Source organism: Lissotriton vulgaris, chromosome 7 (genome assembly GCF_964263255.1).
Source record: "Lissotriton vulgaris chromosome 7, aLisVul1.2, whole genome shotgun sequence".
Taxonomy (NCBI): Eukaryota; Metazoa; Chordata; class Amphibia; order Caudata; family Salamandridae; genus Lissotriton; species Lissotriton vulgaris.
The window spans coordinates 993,021,180-993,043,792 of record NC_141695.1 but is presented as its reverse complement, the minus strand read 5'-3'; the positions used below and the strand labels follow the sequence as shown (position 1 = coordinate 993,043,792).

The 22,613-nt window shown below is 41.8% G+C and overlaps 1 protein-coding gene across 1 annotated transcript in view; it reads right to left on the bottom strand.

Annotated features, from left to right (window-relative positions):
* LOC147702831 (teneurin-2) overlaps positions 1-22,613 on the bottom strand; it is a 1,317,719-nt gene that overhangs the window by 1,196,346 nt on the left and 98,760 nt on the right. The window contains exon 2 of the mRNA XM_086931409.1: positions 8,448-8,558. Within this exon, the coding sequence (XP_086787535.1) occupies positions 8,448-8,558 (111 nt within the window). The remainder of the gene's footprint in view (positions 1-8,447; positions 8,559-22,613) is intronic.

The window sequence follows — 22,613 nt, the reverse complement described above, 5'->3', positions numbered from 1 at the left end:
GGCATGTGTGGTAAAGGTATATGCATGGTATAGACTTCCGTGTTAAAGGCATTGCGTGGGAATGGATGCATTGGTAAGGTATTGCGTGGTAAAGATTGTGTGGTAAAGGATTCTTCCCTCTGTAAATATCATCAGTTAGGATCACAATATGTGTTCTTAGAGCATAAGTTCTTGTTCCTTGCAGTTTATTCCGATTCTATGTTATTTTGAGTTAAAGACTGAAACAGCCACAGTTTTTAAACGGAGCAACCTAGAGTGCTCATAACTCATAAAACTAGGCTTAGCCCATGTATATTTTAGTTGTATGTATACAGTGCGTCGTGCTCCTGAGGAAGCACCCAAGCACATAAGCGCACTAGCCAGCAGCTACACAATAGAGTGTGAGCGAGTGGAAGGATGTGACTTGTGTTGAAACCATTTTGGGGTCGTGCACTGTGCTTAATTTGTGAAAGAAAAAGTGTTGGTTACTTAAGCTCTGCAAAAAAGTTGGCAGCCGGTTCAATTAAACATTGTAGCGCTGAATATCACAACTGGTAGTCTTCAATCCACTACCAGACTCTCTCTGCACCCTTTTTCTCGCTAATGCAGGTTCCTACATCTCTCTGCGACAGGTTTGCTGTCTTTCTCTTCCTCCGTTTTTCTGTGTGTTTTCTCTTTCTTGCACTCAGCAAATATCTGATGCTGGGAAATAAGTGCTGGTCGCAGAAAAATGTGCCGGTCTCCAAAAGGAAGTGACGGTGACCCACACCAGCAACCACCTGCATTGGTTGTGCTACATTTCCAGAAAGGTGTTTCTTTCATTTCAGTCAATTACAACTTTCATCATAGAATGTGATTGTTTGCCCACTGTAAGTGATAACAAACTGGAAAGCAAACAATAACAGCAAGCTTATTGATTTAACCCTTTTCGTGCGCATGACGAGTCCAGCTCGTCATGCAGCACAGTGGTCGTGTGCTCATGATGAGCTGGACTCGTCATGCAGTCACCGCGCCTCCCATGCAGGGTGAATTCCCTGCCTGTGCAGGCGTTCTAAAGGAGTGGGCGGAGTCATAACGAGTCCAGCTCGTTGTGAGCACAGCTCCACTGTGCAGCATGACAAGCTGGACTCGTCATGAGCACCACAGGGGAATTAGCCCAACGTGTAAGGGGTTAATGTTGTGCCACACTTTATTATTAGCTTTTGTTGGGGGTGGTGGAGTTGTTTCCTGTTTTATGTTTACGATGCTGTTTTGTTTTCTTCAGAATTACATATTCCAGTCTTATTAGAAATACCTAGGAAATTACTTATAAAATTGCTGAAGTTTAATAAAACTATGCAAATTATGTGAAACAAAAAAAGAAATCCACAAAAGCCAACAGGTGCATCTGCAGAAAAAATAGATTATGTAGAGAAGAAAGTCGGCATTACAGTATAGGACACACAACTAAATACAAGCAGTCTAGTACTTCGGCCCTGTGAGGCTTTGCCAATAGCACAGAAGTAACACATAAGCAGTGGCTGTCCGTGCAGGTGAGCGTGGTGGGGCACAATTTCCGGGTGGGAGGGGGAAGTCGACTATTGACAGAATAGGGAAAATTAAATAAATAAATAAATCCTACTCCATTGTCTGTCGATAGACGCCCGCCCCGCCCCATCACACTTACCGCATGGACCACTGCTGCATGTAAGCAACTCAATTTAATGTTTTTGCTTTAGATTGGAAAATTATACTTGCCAGCGAAAATGACAAGCGCTAAGCTGGTATCTCCACCTGGCTGAAAATTAACTCTGCCCACCCTGCTCACATATGAAAAGGGGCTGCAGCCTACTTGCATTATTCACGGGAGTGGTACACTCTGTTCATATTATCTGTATATGTTCCTTATGATATATATTAAATCACATCTAAAGCAACCATATCCTCTTCAAAAATATTTCTCAGCAAAACAACATGTAGAGAGTTAAAATAAATGGAAAGTAAACTTCTGTAGGACGTTAGCTAAGACACCCACACCAGAGAGGGTAAGATGTCACTGTCAGTTCAAAACTGAGAGCAATTCCAGTGGTAACCTTACATTTTATTGCGCTTGCAATAATACATGTAAGCTTTGGGCCACTTCAAATACACGTAAATAACTTAAGAGAAATGGAAAAAATAAGAACATGGAACAACAGTCCCCCTTTTACAAGTTTTTAAATCGGATTCAGCCACTGCAAACACAGACAAGAAATGTAAAAGATTAAAACAGGGAAAAATCAATTTTTGTCATCACATCAGATGTGGACTGTAAGCTTGCAATCTGAAACTCAATTCAACATGTCCAATGTCAGGAATGAAGCACATCATTTTTGTGCTTTCCAAATCCTATCTCACGGTGCTTGAAGTTCAGCCTGGCTCTGAAGAGGTTGCAAAATGGAGGGGATGATGAAAAGGAGCCTCTAACAAGTCAGCCAGTCGCGGAAGCCAAGGACTTCACTTTTGATGCCAATTTCCCCGGACCAGATGCTGCTCTTAAAACGCAGTGCAATTGCGTCCACTGCTAGAAATCACAATTTCTCTTTGCCTATTCCATATTACTTTGTGACTTGCAGATGCATTTAACATTTAGTATGTAGTTTTATCTGCACAATGTGTAGCTTCGAGTGAGTGCCCCGTTTCCAAAACGGAGAAGGGGAAAGGCACTTTAAATGCCTTGTCTTCCAGCCGTATTCACACAGAGAAATTAAGTTTCTATCAGTTCTCCCAAGCCTGAAACCCTACAGAAATCTTAGAGACATATTTTCTACCACCGAGTACTTGCTGTGCTGTGCAACCGTAAAGAAAAGAAAGTGAAAGAGAAAATAACGAAGAAAGGTTGGGAAGGTGGCCGTAACAATGAGATTGGCGATGTATTAAAAAGGGAATTAGACATATGAAAGTGCTAGAAATAAAGTATGAGCGTGTGTGAAAGGAGAGACAGAATAAATAGAACAAAAATTCAGTATAAAATGAAGTTGTGGGAGAAAAAGAAAGCTAGGGGACAGAGTGGAAGGGAGTGGTTGAGAGGCACTTGAAGAACTTCATTGCAGAGGTAGAATAATGTGAAGAAATAAGGAAAGTCAGAAAGAGTGTGAGCATGTTTGAGAAGATGAGAAGGAGAAGAAGTGAAATATGTGGAGAATGGAGGGAAAAGAAGAGTGTCAGGAAAAGGGGAGTCACACAGGAAAAAAGAAACTTCAGGTGACAGAGGGAATAGTCAAAAGAATAAGAGAAGAAGGAAGTGTACCTTCGGAAGAAAAGAAAAACACTTTTTGAAATGTGAATATTAGTTACGGTACTATGATAATGTGGCATGATATGACATCATATCGTATCATGCCATTCTCGGTATTCAGAATGCTGAGGACACAACACCATGCATTAATCTGCACACGCCACATCAGAGGCGGATAACAATTGGTCAAGGTACTTGATAGTAATACTTCGGACCTGAGGCTCACATCTTTATGGATTAAATGAAAGTACACCAACAACAAAGCCCTGAAGAAGTTCAAAAAGATTGAAACCCGTTGGCTACAATAACATGTTTTTTGTTGTTCAGGTTACAAGTAATTTGGAGTGAAGATGCATTATGAGTAAACAAGTTGGTTTAATTCTACATCGGATCTTTGTGCAATCTGTTCAAATTGGAAAGACTGATTTCTATACACACTTTGCATGCGTTATTTACCTATGGTTTATTGTTAAATCAAGTTACTCAACATCCTTGGCTGTCTTTATGTAAAGGAAGGTGGTGGCTGATCCCTGGTTAAATCGTGCACCATTAATAAAATTTGGAATGGGCGCATATTGTTGGTGATAATAGTCATAAGTGCAGAGTGATGGAATTTCAGTTCTGGTGCTCCATGGTGTGGAAATTACTTCTTTTCACCTTTCTAAGAAAATAGTATTGGACCTACCAAATAACAACAACAAATGCTTGCCCCAAGACATTAAACAATCAAAACTAGAAGGCAGAAGCCATGAACCTGATCGGAAAAACCTATTCCAAGATGATAAAATGAATTCTGCTTGCCAATTTATCAAACTTCCCAATGAAAAACAGAGTCAATTACTTACTGGGTTGCATTGTGTTTTTACTTTGTATCGAATCTCGATTCTGAATTTGTATTCTAGGTGTTGTTGTCCTAAACTTGTACAGTTACAGAGCCTGTGGCACACGATGAGGCTTTCACTATAAATCCAGGGCATCCAACAATGGTCCAAGAAGGCCGGATTGACAAGGTAAACACATTACTAAGTGAACTTGCAGGCAATAACGGCTCTTAATTGCCCTTCTCAGAGTAACGCGCCTGAACGACAGTCAACAGTGCATAAATAGGGGTTATTTAACAGCCAATACTGCTCTATAAGTGAGGACAGTAAGGCGATTAGCACAACAAGCCCACACACATCTACAATAGGGAGCAGAGCAGGAGGTCGATCCTCCCCTGGTGCTCCCTGTGACTCTTCTAAGCAAGCAGTCGGTAGAGAGACATCTATCCAGACGAATCCCCTTGCTTTTGGAGAAGGGAAGACAAATGAACCAAATAAAAATATAAATATTTATTTTCATGTTTCTACTTTTTTTTGGCTGATTAGGATTCCGCTCACCAAAGGCAAGGAGAGGTGCCCAGACAAATGTGTGCAGGCAGATCAATGGGAAGAGGCATAAGAAGTGCAGCTGGAAGAAGGAGCCAATTTTTCAACCAAACATTCAGGTGAGCGGCAGCTCACGCCGCCGCACTGTGGCCTGTTTGCCAACACTGGAGATGCAGGAAGCTGGGCGGCTACAGAGTGCTCCCTTTGTGGGCCTCTAATGTTAAATATAGCTAGTAAAATGCTCATTTTGACTAGCTAATAAGAGAACCAATATCACTTTAAATGCAAACATTTTCTATGAAGCTCATTTATCAAATTATTGATAGCACTACCCCAGACATCACCTGAGCCTGTTTTCATAGTAATGAAGTAATAACAATGCCTACATATTTGCAACCTCACTCAAAAGGAGCTAAAGGACACAAAGCCATCAGTCAAAAAGTGCATTAGGACGATCAAGGTGGGTAAACTCGTAGTTTGCATCAAGGGTTTATAGAAAAAGACACACACACTCTACCTTGCTCATTCAGCCTTCCATAGTCCAGATGGTATCCATGTCCACACTGAACTTTGCACACCAAAGGCAAATGGCACTTCGAAATCGAATTGGAGAATGTTCACTCACTAGGTATTGATATAATAGACATGTTTACTTCTAATGCTGATCTATATATTCTACAGGTTGAGACCACAATCAGAGTTTCTATGAAATGCTTAGGACATTTATTTGCATAAGTGCAAGTCCCTCAGTCCACAACATATGAGATGAGAAACATAAATTGGTTTCAGATGTTTTTTAGCTCTACACTCAATGGGTGGAGGGGTATCCGGTGCTTAATTTGAGCCAGTGGTTTCCAGTGCTCGGCACCTGCAATTAATTGTCAACATTGGCACTCATGTCAGGTTGCCACATGTTGGCGGTGTTTGTCTAATTTATAGCCAAACACAGCAACAGTTGTTTGTTAATTCTATATACATTAAAAGACTTAGACCTGCTGCCAAAGCCATTCTTATAGCTTTTGGGTTCTGGAATAGTCTGAATTGTCACATGTGTAACATTATGAGGGTTAGTATTTGTGCTGAAACTGTAATTGCCAATGCTGGCAGCAGCAATGGTCGCTGCAAACAGAAGTGGACTCCTTAAAGGGCCCTGACACTTATATTTTTACAAATTAAGCGTTGAGTGTTCTAAACGCAGAGTTTTGATGAGAGGTGAGATGCCATTACTGCACATTATCTAAAATCGCGCCTCTCCAACAGTGCTTTGGTAACATGAATTTAGGATTTCCTAAGCTTCAACTAGCAGGTCTTAAATGCTGATAATCAGGTCAGAGTCCGCGTTTGAAAGAGTGTAAATCACGATTCCCCGCTTTCTATTGATTTTTCCTGACAAATTGTCAAAAGAAAAAAGGAAAGGGATATCATCATAATTAAAATGAAACTATTCACAATTAGCCATGCCTTGGCAACTGTTGCCATGGAAATAGTATAATGCTTCTCAATGGCAACAACAAGGGATTGCCTCAGACTCCCCATTTCGCTCGGTCACTGCTCACGCTACGCTGCTCGGTTTAGTAGGTGAGAGACAAGGGTGTCAAACTATGCATCTCGTCCAGGAGGATAGTATCTGCCAGCAGACACAATGTTTTTAAATGTAATGCAATGTTGCCTTGCGGGGAGCAATTAGGGTCCCTGGGGAGCAGGAATAAACAGATTTTGGATAATTGTTAAACCGAAAAAGAGATCCATTTTTCATCTTGTGGGTTTTTCTCTAAGAAAGGGCCTTCTATTCGATTTTTGTAATATTTTTTTGTTTTGAGCATTTTTTTGGTTATCAACAATAGATTCCTGGCCATTGGCAATATTTTAGACAACATATCAATTTATGTGACGGCATTGCTGTTATATCTGCCCAGTTTGTTTTGCTTCATAAAAAATACATGACCTAATATCCGCACCAACATGATTGTTGAGTTTGGAAATTGTCTGCTTAAATGATTTTATCTATGATTTTCGATGTTTTTCTAATTTTGTGCTTTGACGTTTTAATTTCTCTAAGTTTAGATTTTCTTTTCAACATCATTTAAAATTGAGTGACATGCAAGGCGAAGTATCTTTTTTAATACTCTATCTACTGTATACTAACACAGGATATTTTCTGCGGGTATCTCTTGGAGATACAAGAGCCTTTGTTAAGATAGGTTAACAGATCACTAATCAGGCAGCGATTCACCCAGCTGCATGGAAAAGGAACAGCAGAGTAGGTTCTCCCGTTTAAAAGTGTCTTTTCTTCCTTATCCTTCAGTGGAGCACCTAAGGGAAAAGTGCTTTCTCTCACCAAAGTAGGGCAAGCCACGGTCCCTTCCAGAGAGGGGTATGTGCGATTTCAACTATGAGACTGGCCAGCGCCCCAAGCAAATATTTAATTCCAATACAATTGTTAGACTCATATTTGTTGGTTATTAGTGCCTTATCAGTGGTAGTTGTTTTATGCTAGTCAGACATGAGATAGCGGAGGCACCATATCTGCATGGGCCGTGCACCCATATGCTCTCCAGTCCCGCCCCATGTCAGTCTGCTGGCAATGACGGGCATAGCCTCTGTCCAGTAGTACATTTCTTTCTGGTTTGGCCTTAACCCTCTGATTATTTCTATAATGTGAGATTCCTGTCATGAACCAATGCTATCTGAAACTGCTGGTGTAGGTCAGGCAGGCTAAAATACTTTATTTTGAGGGATGAATGACACAGTACAGGTAATAAATTATCAGAAACGTAGGTGTAGAATGCTCTACACAAGTTGTTGGAAAGTCTGCGGCGTACCCTGAGTCTACAGAGATGTGTGAGTTCTTCAGTGACTGGTCACTCCATTTAATATTTTCAGCAATATTGTTTTCTTCCTTCTTGACTAATCATCATAAGCCTACCTTGTAAAGATAACCAGGTCAAATGTTACAGACCCATCAGTCTCATTGACATGAAGTTTTTTTTTTGTGAAATTGTACAACAAGTAAGACTTAACAGAGTGTTGCCCAACTAGGTGCATAAGCATTGCCGTCTCTCTGTGAATGCTGTCTAATAAATATATGTTTTGCTAGCACTGTACCTATTCATTCAGCCAATCAAATCCAAAACTCCATTCAGTGCAATTCTCCCATGAGCCCAACAAACCATGGATGTTTATATGAACAATGGAAGTTATTTGAAACTTCACAAGTCATTATGACAGAAATGGCTAACCTCTTTTACTGATTTACTTCTGTAAATGCTTTAACAAATATTCATAAATATTGATAACTACATTCTTTCAATTAAATATTTAAAACATACAAACACACCACAGTTTCATTAATATACGGCTTACTGATTCATTTGTAATAGGAAGTACTCATAAGCAATGTGTGAGCAAGATTTTCATTCTATTGCAAATATTCTGGGCACGTACTAAGGGACAATGACAATACTCATAGCCCCAGGAGAAAAGATTCCACTTGTTGTTAAGAAAGAAGTGAATAAAGTACCAAACAGATATACCCTGCGTGTGTCAATGTTGGAGCTAAAAGATTTTCTTGGCTGCCACATGCTGCACAAAAATTAAATATGACAGTAAATATGACAGATTTGCTGTCTGATGGCTCCAGTGGGAGAATTCAAACTGAAAAGGCCTTAACAACCAATCAACAGAATCAATTAAAACCAGCCTTAGCAAAACAAAAATCACCATCTAGGTGAAGCAGAAAATAGTGATCCTAGGTGGAACGTTGTCATGGATATGCTGAAAGGTGTTTTGTAAACAGTGTATCCATTCATAATCACTCATATACAGTCAGTGCCCTCTGAATTTACCTCGGAGGGATGAAAAGCTGAGTGAAACTTGCTGGGACTGAAACCTCTGAGCTTCCGGTTGCACAGATCTGAGTGTTGCTGCATTACCCAACTGAGATATCTCTCCGGCATCTACAAATATAAACAAATGCAGATTAAGAAACTGATATTTTATGGACATTTAAAAAGAGTAGTAGGACACTTTTACAAGTTTGTAAGTGACTATACATCTCTGTGTTACTTCTTTACTAGATGTCTTTTCATGCATATATTAGTCTCCGTCCAATAAAAAAACATTTTAAAGCAGTGTGAAGAGGTCATTTTGTAGAGTACTAAATAAATCATATTAAGCCAACGTTTTCTAGAAAATTGACAACATTGAAATAATCACGATAAAGAACAGTGAAAATCCTCAGGGTTACTGTTGACATACCGCTGATAACAATTTTGTAAATTATATTTTTTTCTGTAGGGAGTATCCTAAGAAATCTTTGAGTTATTGTTTCAAACAACGAGGACAACCACTTTAGCTTATCTTTACAAAATAAATCACCCTTATTAATACGCAGTTCAATCAAAGAAAATGTGAAATAGTGAAAATTCAGTAGAACAGCAAGAACTAATGGATTACATAAGGATATTGTAGTAACAAATGCTTTGACATAGTGCTTTATGACAACATGTTGTAGAAAGGAGCATTCTCCATCTATAGCTGGCGAAGAGTTAGCTCTTGTAGTCAAGTTTAGCAGTCACTACACTTCTTCAATTTCAACAAATGCATTATGCTATCACTCATGCGTAGTGTACAGCTTGATACAAATGCTAATATGGTCTTTATTTTTTCTCAGCATTTCGGTTTAACTCATTCTCATCAAAGTTATCACAATTATCAATCAAGTTTTAGTGTCCCATGGCAAACGAAGGAGTGAACATTATTTTCAAGAACCCATTGAAACAATTGACATGCAGACACCTGACCACGATCAAGCGTTTTGGGTAACAGTCAAATCCATATACATTCCACTAGCAAAGTTCTTCAAACACACACACCTTTGTTGGAATAATAAGCTCAAGTCAATTTGATAATTAGTTTAATATATAGCAACTACTATAATTAGGAAGGGCCAAACACTCAAGTTTTTTTTCTTGTGGATATTTATGTTATCGGATACAGAGATGCTCAGGAGAATAAATATCAAATTATTAATGGCCAATAGGTGTCAAAGCTAATAGTGTGAGAAGAGATATGCGGTCAGAATGATCTTTTATGAATGTTGCATGGACATTAGTAATGTTCAGAAGCCCACTTTTAGGCACAATCTACGTGTGGACTCAAGTACCACTGCTCCATAGAGTGTTCTCAAGAGAGCTGTGCTGTATATCTGAAGGCATACAATTACAGAAACAAGGGACATTTTCTCCAGGCTACAGAACTTCATCAATTATTGGAATATGCAACTCAAACATGAATTCACTGACTACTTGAAGTACCTAAATGGAGGCAAAACATAGCATCAGTGGGCTACCTGCAATGATATTATTATAGACATATGACTGAGAAACATGACATTTGATTTCCCAAACAACAGCCAATTGTGGATCTAATCTGTTTGATCAGTAAATGCGGACCTGTGTCTCTCTCTGCATGATACAATTAGTTCAACCAGTGATCACATCTGACCTGATGCTGATAATATAGAAATCTTTCCCTACGAATTTCTGTACAGATTAAAAGAAGGGACTATCTTGGTTTTGTATGTGATCGAATTAAAAAACATAGTTAAATTAAGTGGAAGTAGGGTGAAGCGGTTTGAAAATTACTTGCTGGCTTGCTCTCAAATTTGACTCATGATTGGATAGAAAGACAGACGTGCATACTAATTATAACATAAAGGAGAAGTGCAAATACTCCATTTAAAGAAAAAGAAGAACAACTCTGAAAGTGCAGCAGGTTTAATAAGACAATCATATGGAAATATGGTCTGCTGACAACGATATTCTTTTGAACAAATGTTGGTGGGTGTGGCTTTCTGCATTTTTAGATAGTGCAAGTGACGTTTGAACTTATAAAATACAAGCATGTTGAATTGTGAGAGCACACGCACTTTAGCACTGGTTAGCAGTGGTAAAGTACACAGCGTAATGAGAGCCAACAAAAAACGGGTTCACAAAACAGTAGGGCCAAGGCAAATGTTTGGATATGCAGGTGCAGAAAGGGCCAAGGCTAATACTTTTATAAGCAATTTAGATCTGACAATTTAACTTCTGACTAGGTTCTGTTTAAGGCAGTCTAATGTATTGGAAATTATCTGTTTCAAAGCGCACTGACCATTAACAATAGAGAAATCCTGAAATAGTTTGACAGAAGGTTTTAGGAGTTTACTCCAGAATTTTCTTCTGAAATATTGTTGCATACATTGCCCTTACAAGTATAGTTAGACATCAACATTTGTCAAAACTAGACAAGATTTAAGGCAATTTTAGACGACCTTTCCTGAGTTTGTCAAAGAAGATTTTTGAAAGGTTCAATGTTTTGCTGAGGATGCAGTAAGTATACAGTAAACCTAACAATCACATTTATCCAAACACAGCATCAATAATATTGGTCTCAAAGTAAATAAATGTAGTAAGGTTGTGACATAAAATAGTGAAACGAAGCACGTAGGAGCTACCCTTTAGAGCAGGTCTCATAATCCATGCCAATGACCACAATTACCTCCAGAAGAAATCCACACAAGCAGTAATTCCCATCATTGTAAAATTTCCTAAATACTGGCCAGTTACAGTAATGCAACGGAGAAGTTTCCCTTATGCCACAATAGTATCTGGGTATCTGTCAAAATAACAGTGATGTGTGTACCTAGCCATGACCACAACCTTTTAAAATAATTGTAAAATTACAATGTTATCTTATGGTATGCAATTTGTAGAGCACAGAGCTGTCCGAGCCAAGGGACGTCCCAGCACTAAAAATCAGGGAGAGAGGTGAAGGAGATGTTTTAGCTTCTGAAACAACCATGTCTTTACTGCCTTTCTGAACGCTAAGAGATTGGGAATGTTCCTAATAGTGAGAGGCATTGAGTTCCATAAAATAGGAGCTAACACCTTGAATGAGCGACCTCCGACTCTGGCTCTACGGAAGCATGGCACCTGCATCAGGTGTAGATCCGGAGAGCGCAGAGCACGAGAGGGAACATAGTGGTGATCAAGATCTATGAGAATTGCCGGGCCACAGCCTGTCAAAACTTTTTGAGTAGCACAAAGTGCTTTGAACCTGATTCTTTGCTTCACAGGGAGCCAGTGGAGTCGACACAACACCCCTGAAACCGAGCAGTACTCAGGCAGTGCAAGTAAGGTGCGCGATGCGACATTCATGGTGCATTGGAGCCTATTGGTCACAGATTTGTTAGCACCGAGCAAGAGCCTGTTACAGTAATCTAACCTGGTCAGGATAGTAGCTTGCACAACCAGCTGGTGCATGTGAGGGTTTAAGTCTTTGCAAAGTACCGAAGCAGGTCCCTGCCACCGACTTTGCATGCTCCTCAAACAAGAGTAAAATATCCAGCCGTACGCCGAAATTTTAGACCACGGTTTTGGGCGTAGGACGATTACCTAACACCACCAGTTGTTGCCCCAGAGATGTGAGTTTCTGCCATGCAGCAGGATCACAGTTTTAGATGAATTTACCTGAAGACAGTTTGCCTCCATCCAGCCCGCTATGGCTGTCGATTGTCCTGAAATTGAATCATGTTCTGGCTGGAGTCCTTGGTACAGGAAAAGATTAGTTGCGTATCGTCCGTAAATGATAGCAACTGTATGTTCCGAGTTTTGGCCAATAAGGCCAGCGGATTAACGTAAATGTTGAACAATTACATAAAGAATCAGTTAAAACATGTTATTTAAATGATAAAATTAATGATATTCCATGGCATCCAGAAGCTTTTTAGGGAATCGCTGATGGAACATGTTTAAAAAAATGGCATGATCACTGAGATCTTTTGGAAAGAGCTGAGTCACCAACATCTACTCTATCACAGGCCAGTGCACACAAATCGTATCCCACACTCATGCCTTTCATAACTAAAGCTGTAAACTCAGTGAGTTAAAATACAGAAAATATTTTTAGGATTGATAGGTTGGAATGTCCTACAATATTATAATAGCAAGGAAAATGGAGCAGAGGTATATCCTTTCTCCTTGATTGTAAACCATATTTAAGAAACTATTTTGTAGAGACACCTTGTGTAACCATACCCATAAAAAGAAAAGAACCACATATTTGTCACGGATCACTGACAAAATATAGAATACAGAAATATAGAATACCCGAAATATCGAAGATAAAATATAGAACGCAAAAATATCAAAGTCCTATCTACAAACAGGTAAGCACAAAAATATTGAATCAAAAATATCAAAAATAAATATATAGTTAGTCAAAATATCGAATTTTTTAAAAATGTTCTTAAAAGTAATTTAAAATTAATGAAATAATAACTATATTTAACTAAAACATACTTAAAATACTTAAATAACTTTAAAATTATTAAATAATTAATTTAAGTAAAAAAAAACATTAGATTTTTTAACACATATACATATTTACATAATATTAATACAAAATATACAATATTTTTAACGTAGGATAGCAGGAGGGTAAAATGTGCTATTACCACACCAGCGACTACAACAGTAGGGTAAACGTTGGATAACGTAGGGGTAAAAATTACTATTCCCACTACAGTGACTGCAACACTAGGGAAAGCGTTGGTTAGCGTATGGGTACAAATTACTATTCCCACTCCAGTGAGTGCAACAGTAGGGAAAGCGTTGGATAGCGTAGGGGTAAATATTACTATTCCCACTCCAGAGAGTGCAACAGTAGGGAAAGCGTTGGATAGCGTAGGGGTAAAAATTACTATTCCCACTCCAGGGGTTGCAACAGTAGAGAACGCGTTGGATAGCGTAGGGGTAAAAATTACTATTCCCACTCCAGAGAGTGCAACAGTAGGGAAAGCTCTGGATAGCGTAGGGGTAAACATTACTATTCCCACTCCAGAGAGTGCAACAGTAGGGAAAGCGTTGGATAGCGTAGGGGTAAAAATTACCATTCCCACTCCTGTGAGTGCAACAGTAGGTAAACCGTTGGATTGCGTTGGGGTAAAAATTACTATTCCCACTCCAGAGAGTGCAACAGTAGGGAAAGCGTTGAATAGCGTAGGGGTAAAAATTACTATTCCCACTCCAGAGAGTGCAACAGTAGGGAAAGCGTTGGATAGCGTAGGGATAAAAAATGACTATTCCCACTCCAGTGAGTTTAGCAGTAGGGAAAGTAAAGATTTAATATATTAATAAAAATAAATAAATATCAATACCAATAAAAAAATATTTAAAATAAATTACCAATTTAAAATTATGTAATAATTAAACAATTAAAAATACAAATAAATATTAGTTATTAAAATTGTTTTCCTATTAATACAAATTAATTAACAATTAACAATTAATTAACAATAAATTAAAAATAAATACCAATAACTAAATGAAAATGATTTATTTGATTAAAATTAAAGAAACAAAAGAGCAATGCACTCTGTACCAATCATAGAAATTAATAAATTTTTATGACAATTTGCATTGGAAATGTGCTTCTGAATCCTAGTTGGGAAACCTATAGAAGAGTTTAGGGAGTGATTAATGGAGTATAATAGTTTCATACATATTTTGTTAAGTACATAATACCAAAGGAAAACAACTTATTGGTACTTTCAGCTCTTATTGCTTTACAACATATGAACTAGGAATAGTGTTTTACTTGGACAGCTCAACGGTAAGGGTCCAGCTTGTTGAGTATTTTGGCAAGTTCTTTGTTATTCTAATATTATACATTTCTATTTTATTAGTTGACTAGGAGTGTGGTCTGTGGTGTAATATTATTGTGTGCACTGTATAATCTTGCTTTTAATGGGCCAATTCCCAGAAGACTTTTTGTGAACTAAAGAACTAGGACATAAATTGTTAAAACCAAATTAAGTCTGTAGTAAAATAGCTTGTTATTAAAGTCCCTATCAAGGGAAATATAATTTACTTATACTTATTAGTTTACATTTGTTTGCAAAGTATCTAAGGAAAACTCACTGAAATGCTTAAACAGTAGGGCAATTAACTATCACATAACTGCCTATTTCAGATTCTAAATGCATTCAAAGGAAAAAAGAGAATAGAATTATGTTTTCAGATTTAAAGCTCTTAAACTGTACACTAAAGGCAATGGTCAACTACTCAAAAATGAATGAAAATAAAGCCTTCTTTCCATAAACACAAGGACTGTTCATCAAGCTCCATATATAATTCACAAGATTTCTGTCTTTCAATTTCTATCACAAATTAGTGTGTCAACCAATATGAGAAATTCATCCTAATCATGTGTTTTTTTGTTTCGGCCAAAGTACAAGTTCATGTCAACAACTCTAAAATAGGAAAAGTAAAGAAATCTAACTAAACCAAACTTGAATAATTTAATAAGATATTAGAATGCAAATTGCATTTTAGTTTGTGTTTTGATTGTGTGCTAAAATACACTTCTATGGTGTTAGAGAAGGGGCTTTTCAGACTGTCTGCACTTCAAAATGCTCACAGAACAAGCAGTAAAGTTTGGTCATCATTTGTACTGGATAGGCCTGTCTTAAAAGTGCAAGCCCCATCTGGGTGGGAAATGTTACAGTTCCAGAATGTGCTCCCTCTTGGGAATGCCAGTGGTGCAGATCAGCAAGAATATGATTTTCATTCTGAAAATGTCCTGGTGACTTCGTTGCAAAGGTGCAAGACGTGCCCTTTAAATCCATTGCCCCTTCCAAGATTATGCACCTCTATTGAGTGGGCAGCATGACACCCTCCACTTTTTCTATTTCCTGGGTAGGGTCAGTCTTCATGACAATGACTGCAATGCGTGAACTTAAGTGTCCTATTACATCAAACATGTGTAATGTACATCTTGAAAATTGTTACTGATTCACAAAAAGGACAATACAAAGGATCCATTGGGCCTGCCTTAATATTTAAACAGGAGACTGAAACAGGTTCACTTCTATATTCATGGACAGTGTAGCCATTAAAGAAAGCATAGAGGAGCCACCAGGTCTTCTCAGTCGAACAGCAGCTACACAATGATGATGAGAGCTTTGGGGAACAACCAGAGATGAATTGCAACTTTACACATTTTATGAAACGTAGTCTTTCTAATTAGCAGTGTGTTGTACTTTCACAAGAGCAGAGAAATGGTTCCTTGAGTATGTATAAAATGTATTGCATTTAGTATGTGACTCCAGGACATCTGTAATACAGTTCTTAACATATGTTTATAAGGATGAAAACCAAGCAGTCATTGCGAGATTAGCTATTAAAAAGTCAAGATTTCTACTGACAAATACTGACCCAGACTCAGACGTAGGTGATGGTTGGGAAAGACACTATAGAATGTGTACAGTGACGTGGAGAAAGGAGTAGGAGGAGGTGGAATGAAGTAAAGGCAGGTTTGGGAAAGTGCTGGTTAGGGCAGGAAGCAAAATGAACCTCATATACATATCGGCTGCCAATGGGGCCAAAAGATTAATTCTACATATTATGTAATGGGTCAGTTAAGGGGCTGAAAATATTAACTTTGGTCAGGGTATAGAATGTGAAATAACTGTGCAGTTTCAGATTACTAATTTCCTATAGCTAATGCAATATGTCCTGAGATTTTGAGAGTTTTTGACATAATCACAGAATCAACATTTTAGATCATGTGTACTGTATTGAAAGATTGCATGACTATGACTGTTAGAGAAGCAACATCAGATTGGGTAATAAAGCATTTTCATTCTATAATTTCCTTGCAGACCAAATGCCTTGATCGGTTTGTATAAGTAACTGGAAACATTATTGGTTTATTTTATTGATCCATAATCCCTTGAGACATGGGGATCTAAGAACATTGTCATCATTCATTCATTCCAAAAGTCTTTATTGTGATTTTCATCTTAAAAGACATACAAAAATACAGGTACATATTTATATAATCAACTTAAGCACTATGAGAAAATACCTATTCATACTAAAAATATAAATAGCAAATATTACATATTAAAATATTCAATAAGACCAGATTAAATATATCGTATTCATGGACTTTTCTATTGTCATCAGTTTTACTGCATGTCAGTATGCCCGAGGCAGCAGCAGTTTGGGGCTTTTCAACCTTAAAGCTAAATAAATGTAAGTGCACTGGTGACGACTGGACTTTTTTAATGTAGGACTTCTCTGGTGATCCCTCTTTTATAATGTTGTCAGTTGATGATCGCAGAATATTGAAATACTTTACTTTCAGATTTAGCTCATTGTATTACGTAGTTAATTGGGACAACTGTTTTGCCCTACAAATTAAGATCATATATTTTAATTTCTGGACGATCGACATAGAGAAGTCAGAATTGTATGACAATACCCTTACAAAAGATAGCTCAAGTCACAAATGCAGTATAATACTGAGAGGATATGCACAATGTTGTCCTGTAAATAAAGACAATCTTCTTCAGGCTGTCCACATTTGCAATGCAGATGCTAAGTACTTGTTAAAAACACAATTTGAGTATGTTAAACCCTTGCTTTTGTCGGACTGTATTATTCAACTTCTCACAGTTACTGCTGTTTTACCCAGTAATTGAAAGTGCCACTAAAGATGCCCATTTATAGCTTGGCTTCTGGTTCCTGGTGCTGCATCACCATAGACCCCTGTTTTACCTGAAAGTAATGGCATTTTAAACCAAATATATCGTTGACATTTTATTTTATGAGTATATTCCCAACAAATGTTATAATAAACTGTGAGATATTGGGTTCTTGATTGAGGAGTGCGAGTCCTTCTCAAGTAACTGCCACAATCTCTTTCAGGGTGAACCATAAAGGTTGCTAACTTTATCAGTGCTTAACCCTCTGGTAGCTTGGCATAAAGGAAGTCATATTTAATTTAGAGGCACTGTGTAAAGTATTTATGCAGCAATTAAATAGCAATAAAGTGAAAATCCAACCCCAAAAAATCCCACACCAATTTAGAAAAACGGTGTATATTTTAATAAATGATTTGACACCAAAACCACAAAAATCCAATCAGAGATACGCAATTTCAAAGGTCTAATGTATAGCATGTAAAAGCACAAAGTGACCGTTGCTATTATCTGATCAAGCAGGACTGGGCGACAGTCACAAGTTCAGGTCGACCGAGATGGAACGGGGGCCAGATAAAGGCACCAGGTTAGTCCAATTGAAAAAGATACCTTCTAAAGTCCAGCACGAAGAGTTCTGTTTGCAGTGGAGAAGGCTGTGAGGAGCATGGAGAACATTATATGGTAGCGTGACGAGCAGGCCTGGTGTCAGGGACAGTAGCCGCTGTAGAGTAAAGATCCTGTTGGGCATCACAGATAGTCGTTGCTGAAGCTTTGCATTGGTAGTCACTGTGGTCTGTAAGATCTCACATCACAAATAGCCCATAACTTCTGGATTTCTCCTTTTCTTCAAGGTGGAGCCCAACTGATACCATACCAAGGGTCCAGGGGCTGGGAGGCACCTCCATGGGAATCAGGAACTCTCTCCAGCAGAGGCCAGCAGGGCTCAGGCAGGTCCAGTGCAGCAGGTCAGCTGGACAGTTGCAAGAAGAACTCGGGAGCTTGTTGTGTTCTTGTAGCTCAGATCAACAGACCAGTTAGCTGACCTTTTGAGTCACCGGGGGTCTAGTCTTCCTTTTTAGACAGTAGGTTATGCTTCAAGCAGCAGGGCAGTCCTCTGACAGCAGAGCAGTCCTTCTACTGTAGTATCCACAGTTCCAGGAGTATACTAAAGAGTCGGTATGAGGGACCCATTTTTATACCAGGTGTCTCCTTAGAAGTGTGAGAAGCTTATGGAATTTTCCCCATGCAGAGGTGTCTGGAATTTCCTGCCTCCCTGCCCTGGTTCCAGTCTGTCTGAAGGCACAATAAAGTGCAAAAGTGGCAGACGACAGCCCCGTCCCCCATCAATACAGGATCGTCTGTGGGTGACTCAGACGACTACCGGAACCCGGTTGCGCCACATGCTTTTATCTCCTTTTGGATCACACAGCCTTGCAGCCCCACCGCGCGCTTACTCGCGCTGTCTCTGTGTGCTGTATTTTAACTGTTGTGCAACACTAACCCCTTTTTGTTGTGCAGGTCTCCCTGGAGCCGCTTCATTTCATCCTGCGCCGCCTGCCCAAAACTCACTCCCGATTTCCTGAGTGCGCGCTGGGACCCGTCCGGTCGCGCTGCACTCCCACAAGCTGACACCCTGCCCCGCCTCCCGGCCCGCCCACTGCAGCCGAGCTAGGTGCTGCCTGGGTCGTGACCTGGTGAGCCGCCATCTTGGGTGAGGGAGTAGGCGAGCGGTGCAGCGCTCGGCCCCTCCCACCCTCGGCCCCATAAAAACCCTGGCCTGGTTACTATCCCATTGATTGGGCGTCTGTGGGTGACTCAGACGACTACCGGAACCCGGGAGCGCCACATGCTTTTATCTCGTTTTGGATCACACAGCCTTGCAGCCCCACCGCGCGCTTACTCGCGCTGTCTCTGTGTGCTGTATTTTAACTGTTGTGCAACACTAACCCCTTTTTGTTGTGCAGATCTCCCTGGAGCCGCTTCATTTTATCCTGCGCCGCCTGCCCAAAACTCTCTCCCGATTTCCTGAGTGCGCGCTGGGACCCGTCCGGTCGCGCTGCACTCCCACAAGCTGACACCCTGCCCCGCCTCCCGGCCCGCCCACTGCAGCTGAGCTAGGTGCTGCCTGGGTCGTGACCTGGTGAGCCGCCATCTTGGGTGACGGAGTAGGCGAGCGGTGCAGCGCTCGGCCCCTCCCGCCCTCGGCCCTATAAAATGGTCCCCCCTTTTAGGGAGCGCAGCGGACGGGCGCAGCGGGCACGCCGAAGTCGCGCCTAAGTCCCGCCCGTCTGTGCCCGTCCGTGCCCAGACGGGCGCAGGGGCCAGGGACGCTGCCGCTCCCATATTTTACACCGCTGCGGCACTCAAAGCACTGCAGTCCCCCCCTGCCCCCTTCGCCCTACCATCTGGGCCCGCATTTCCTCTTTGGGAATCGCGGGAAGCTCCCCCCCTCTACTGGGGGCAGACATACCTGCTATTCCTGAGTCACGCATCCGCATATCGTACCTCAATACCCGTTCCCTCATCAGGCATCAGACTGATATCTTCCTTCTACTGACTGCCGAGAGCCCCGATATACTCCTACTCTCGGAGACATGGTTATCGGAAGACTCGCTCCCAGACATCCTGGCGGCGCTGCCTTCTGATTACTACATGCTGAACGCCAATCGACCAGGTGGCCGTCATGGAGGGGGCGTGGCAGCAGTAATTCGGAAAAATTTACAAATCATTTCCACCTCTTCGCTTACTCTCCCAGCAGTCGATAATCTTGTGATTAACTTGGGCACGAAAGAGGGCGCTGTCACGCTCGTGGTGCTATATCGTCCCCCCCACCCTATGCCCCTTTTTCCCTCTTCCTTTGCTGAACAGCTGGCCAACCTCACCACTTCTTCCACCAGTGTGGCCATCTTCGGGGACTTTAACTATTGGTTCCAGCATAAGGATGCTGGCCCCCAGGCAACTGAGCTCTTCGAGGCCTTATCGTCCCTCAACTTAAAACAACACATAGACGTCCCCACACACACCGGAGGCCACATTCTTGATCACATTTGGACCCACGGGGTCAAGCTCTCTCACCCCGTGATCACTCCCTGCATCTGGTCCGACCATTTTTTGGTCGAGGCCACCCTCACCATCACTGGCCATATCAGGGTCCCTCCCTCAGAGGGTGGCATGGCGCGAAAAAGGAGGGCTGTAGACACTCAGGGCTTTCTTGACCTCCTTTCAAAATCACGTCCTCCCCTCACGCATGACCTCAGCACTGGCGAGCTAGCCAATGACATTTCCCACTGGCTTGTATCGGCCAGCGATACCCTGGCCCCTCTAACTAAATTCCCTCGGTCCCGGTACAGTCATTCCCACAAGTGGTACAATTCTAACTTAAAACAGCAACACCTTGAACTTCGCCAATTGGAGCGCAGGTGGAGAAGAAACGATTGCACCACGAGTAGGGATACCTACCTGGCCGCGCGTAATAAATACAAGAAAGCCATCATCGTGGCCAAATCTGCACACATCACCGAAAGAATCCTCTCTGCACCCATTAAATCAAAGGAGATCTTTAAAGTCATTGGGGAACTCACCACTGACACCAGGACTCTTCCCACCCAGGCCCCCACCCAGGAATCTTGTAACGCCCTCAGTTCTTTCTTTGTGGACAAAATTGTTATGATTAAGGACTCCATCACTGCCTCCCTTCCTGACGCTGATACCACTCCTGTCCCCCACAATACTTCCTCACTCTCACACTTCCCTACCCTTGACTCAGCCACCCTAGCGAAACTAGTCACCCGGGTCAAGTCTGGTTCCCCGGATGATTGTTGTCCCCCCTCCATATTACGAAACATCTGCTTGACCCTCCCCGAATGTATCCTCCCTCTGCTGAATTCTTCCCTCTCCTCGGGTACGGTGCCTGGCTCTTTTAAGGAGGCCGTTCTTGTGCCTCTTCTGAAGAAGCCTGGGGCTGATCCTTCGGTCCCAGCTAACTACCGACCCATTTCCCTCCTCCCCTACCTCTCCAAAATTCTGGAAGCCCACGTCACTGCCAGCCTCTCACAGTTCGTCGAAAGCTCTAACTTCCTGGAGGCCAATCAGGCCGGCTTCAGACCCGGCCACTCCACGGAGGCAGTCATCCTGGCCGTGCTCGACACTCTGAGAGGCAATGCTGACAAGGGCATCCCCCAGGCCCTGGTATTGTTAGATCTGTCGGCTGCGTTCGACACGGTGGATCACGACATCCTTATCCGCCGTGTCGAACAAGCCGGCCTCCAGGGCCCGGCGCTGGCCTGGGTCCATTCCTTCCTGTCCGGCAGGTCTCAGTCGGTCAGTCTGGGCACCTTCCGTGGACCCAAAGTACCTTCCCCCTGTGGTGTCCCCCAGGGTTCCTCTTTGTCCCCCCTCCTTTTCAATCTCTATCTTCGCCCCCTTCTTCTTTCTCTGAGGCAGTGGGACGTCACCGTCTTCAACTACGCTGACGACCTACAACTCATCTTCCCTCTCTCCACCCCTCTGCTGTCTCCAACTTTCATGCTGTCATGTCTCACATTCTCCTCTGGATGAGCCAAAACCAGCTCACATTGAACCCTGGAAAGACGGAGCTCCTTCTTCCAGGCAAGAGCTCCATCCATTGGGGTCCACACTTCTGGCCCACAGGGCTTGGCCCTCCCCCCGCCCCTGTGGCATCCGAAAAGAGTCTGGGAGTCATCATCGACTCTGAACTCTCACTCCAGGCCCAGGTGGGGGCGGTGGTCTCCTCCTGTATGCACCAGCTCCGCAGGATCAGGAAGGTCGCTTATCTCCTGTCCGCCGAAGTTTTGCTCCAAGTCATCCTGGCCTTGGTCCTCTCCCGCTTGGACTTCTCGAACTCCTTATATTATGGTCTGCCCAAAACCTTGCTCTATAGGCTGCAGATCGCTCAGAACCAAGCGGCGCGACTGGTCTTCAGGATTCCAAAATGGCAGTCGGCCAAGCCTCTCCTTGCCAAACTGCACTGGCTCCCAGTCAATCTTAGGGCAGCCTTTAAGATCGGCTGCTTAGTATTCAAATCCCTGACTGGTCCCTCCCCTAGGTTCCTGAAATCCCTTATCACTCCGTACTGCCCCCGCGTAATCTCAGATCCTCCCATCTTCATCTCCTGGCCAACCCCTCCTTCAAACTCGCGAGGGTTGGAGGTCGGAGCTTCTCACATCTTGCCCCTACACTTTGGAACTCTTTTCCCCTTCCTCTCAAATCTGTCAACTCACTCATCCTTTTCCGCAAGTCTCTCAAAACTTGGCTTTTCCCCCAATCTGGTTAGTCTTTAATCTGCTATCTCACTGAATCCCAATCAGCGCCAGGAAACTCACAGTGTCAGTGCGCTTTAAAAGAACCTCCTAACATAACATAACATAACATAACATAGCCTGTCCTGCTAACACCCAGACCCTCTATTGTGACGCTGTCTGGGGGAATACACAAAGGCCAACTGTCTACAACACCTAGTCCT